The sequence below is a fragment of the Humulus lupulus genome, chromosome 1 (assembly GCF_963169125.1).
Source record: "Humulus lupulus chromosome 1, drHumLupu1.1, whole genome shotgun sequence".
In the NCBI taxonomy this organism is placed as follows: Eukaryota; Viridiplantae; Streptophyta; class Magnoliopsida; order Rosales; family Cannabaceae; genus Humulus; species Humulus lupulus.
In genome coordinates, this window is record NC_084793.1 from 25,974,722 (window position 1) to 25,976,986 (window position 2,265).

At 39.3% G+C, this 2,265-nt stretch overlaps 1 protein-coding gene across 1 annotated transcript; it reads left to right on the top strand.

The window, feature by feature from the left end:
- Positions 1-1,109, top strand: LOC133819141 (uncharacterized). The gene is made up of 2 exons (XM_062252346.1): positions 1-241; positions 323-1,109. The coding sequence occupies exons 1-2, from the start codon at positions 68-70 to the stop codon at positions 884-886; spliced, it is 738 nt and encodes a 245-aa protein (XP_062108330.1). The 5' UTR covers positions 1-67; the 3' UTR covers positions 887-1,109.
- The last annotated feature ends 1,156 nt before the right edge of the window (positions 1,110-2,265 follow it).

The window sequence follows — 2,265 nt, forward strand, 5'->3', positions numbered from 1 at the left end:
TTCTCTATAAACTCAAAACAAAACTCATCCATATATCAACCTTTTTTCCCCAAACAAAAAATAAAAAATGCAACCAAGATTTGCAACCGTAGCAGCAAGATCAACTCACTGGCTCTTCTCCTCCAGAGCTCGCCAGCGTGGACTAGCCTCCGTTACGACGCCGTATCACACCGCTGACCCTGCTGGTCATGCCGAAGATTACGAAGCTCACCAACCTACTTCTCCTCATGGAAACCCAGATGTGAGTTCGTTACTCAAATAATATCATTTATGTAAATACATATATTATGGGTTGAATCGTTACTAGCTCAATATTGATCAGGAAGCGAGAAATGCTGCAGAGCCCAAACCTGCTGAGCCGCCAGAGAAAACAGAGTATAAACTGGCAGGTACAACTGAACCGCTTAGGCCACCTAAAGCGGCGACCACGCATGGTAGCTCGCCAAGGCTGGAGAGCACCGGAGTGAACCAGCCACTGGACCCTACTTCACAGCAAAAGCGAAACCAAATGACGAATACGATTTCTCTTGAAGATTCGAACTGCGCGGGACTGGACGGGTCGCCGTGGCCGAATGACGAGGGAGAGAGGCGGAGAGATAGAGCGGAGCAAGAAACGGACGACATAGAGTACTTCAAGCATCACAAGGCGTCGCCGTTGTCGGAGATGGAGATGGCCGATACACGGAAGCCTATCACTCAGGCCACTGCTGGTACGGCTTATTACGGCACGAGTGGGGACGTGATCGTGTGGAGGCCGGAGCAGCTGGACACGGCTGAGGAAGCGCTGAGGAGGGCTGCGGAGATATGGAAGCAGAATGCGATGCGTGGTGACCCTGATGCTCCTCATTCTAGGCTTCTTAGGGCCCTGCGCGGTGAGGATTTCTGAGATGAGAAAGTGAGAATTGTTAGACCAAGTTTATTTGATCTCTACGGTTATGCAAGTGTCTGCATCAAAAACATTAATAATAATATAAAAATCAGGAAAAATGTGTACATAACTTCGATAAATACCACGTTTTTTTGGTAAATAATAATAATAGACCAATTATGAAAAACAGAGGAATGAAATGGAATGACAAAAGGAAAATCCCTTGCAAAATCTATTTTGGACTAATATCCCTTCAATTAATTGTGATGATTTTCTTTTTTATTTTGAAAACAAAAAATTCTCCCTCACTCCAAGTAATGAAAGTGTTTCAATTCAAAGTCAATGGAGAAACTCTTAGCTCTTGCCCTTCCGATGTTACTAACTCAAGTAATTTCCTTTTCTTTTTCTTTTCAAAAACTTAATAATGAAGGTGAAAATGTAAGGAGACAAATGTACAGTTTTACTCTTTAACATGGTCAACAACTATTGGAATGACAAAAGAGAAATCCCTTACAAAATCTAATTTGGACTAATATCATTCCAAAGTAATGAAAGTGTTCAATTCACTCTTTTGATTGTTGTCCATTTGTGTTTTCCATACTTCAGATAGATTTTTCTTTATATAGATTTTTCTTTATATATATATGGGCCACGATTCCGTACTGTCTTGTACGGGAACGAAACATGTTCTGTTTTTATAATCTCAGCCGTTCAATACAAATTTAATTGATCCAATGGTTCTGGTTCTTTTATATACTTTTCATCGTGACCATTATGTAATCTATGGTTGAGGAGTGCCTTGCGCAAAAGACTGTACAACTGTCACTAATTTGACAGTTATAGACTAGGGAGTAGGAGTATGGCTTCAATTCAACATTGGTATTGCTGGAGAGAGAGAGTCGGTTACCATTTCCATTATTCCTCAAGCCAAGCTCTGCGCCCACCTTCTCCTAGGTACAGCCCAAGTTTAAAATTTGGTTCAATTACTTTTGATCAAGGCTTTAGGAATCTTTGGGGTTCTAAGCATCAAAGTTTTAACCAAGACTCATTGACCATCTGGCTTGATAGTAACTCAGGTCTCGCTTCATTGCTTCTTCTCTCATTTTCTTCATCTTAATCTATAATTATGTGGAACAAAAAAAATATGAATCGAATTGGGCTTGCTTGTGACAAGCTTGCAAAATATTATTAAAAACAATTTTTAAAATATAACCCACGTACTCACGATGTAGTTTCCAAAATTTAAGACATAAAATGGACTTAAATGTATGGATAACATAGTCCACACTAATGGGTGACAAGCTTGTGTTTTAAACATTGTATTTTAAATAATTAGAATTTTAAATTTTAAATAACAAGCTTACAATCAAAATCTCATTATTAAGAAAATAATTTAA

What these genes read in the sequence shown, in the direction of transcription:
- LOC133819141 (XM_062252346.1), top strand. Translation starts at nt 68, where the DNA reads ATGCAACCAAGATTTGCAACCGTAGCAGCAAGATCAACTCACTGGCTC. An exon ending in CTCCTCATGGAAACCCAGAT is followed by an intron (nt 242 to 322) that starts GTGAGTTCGTTA and finishes AATATTGATCAG; the next exon opens with GAAGCGAGAAATGCTGCAGA.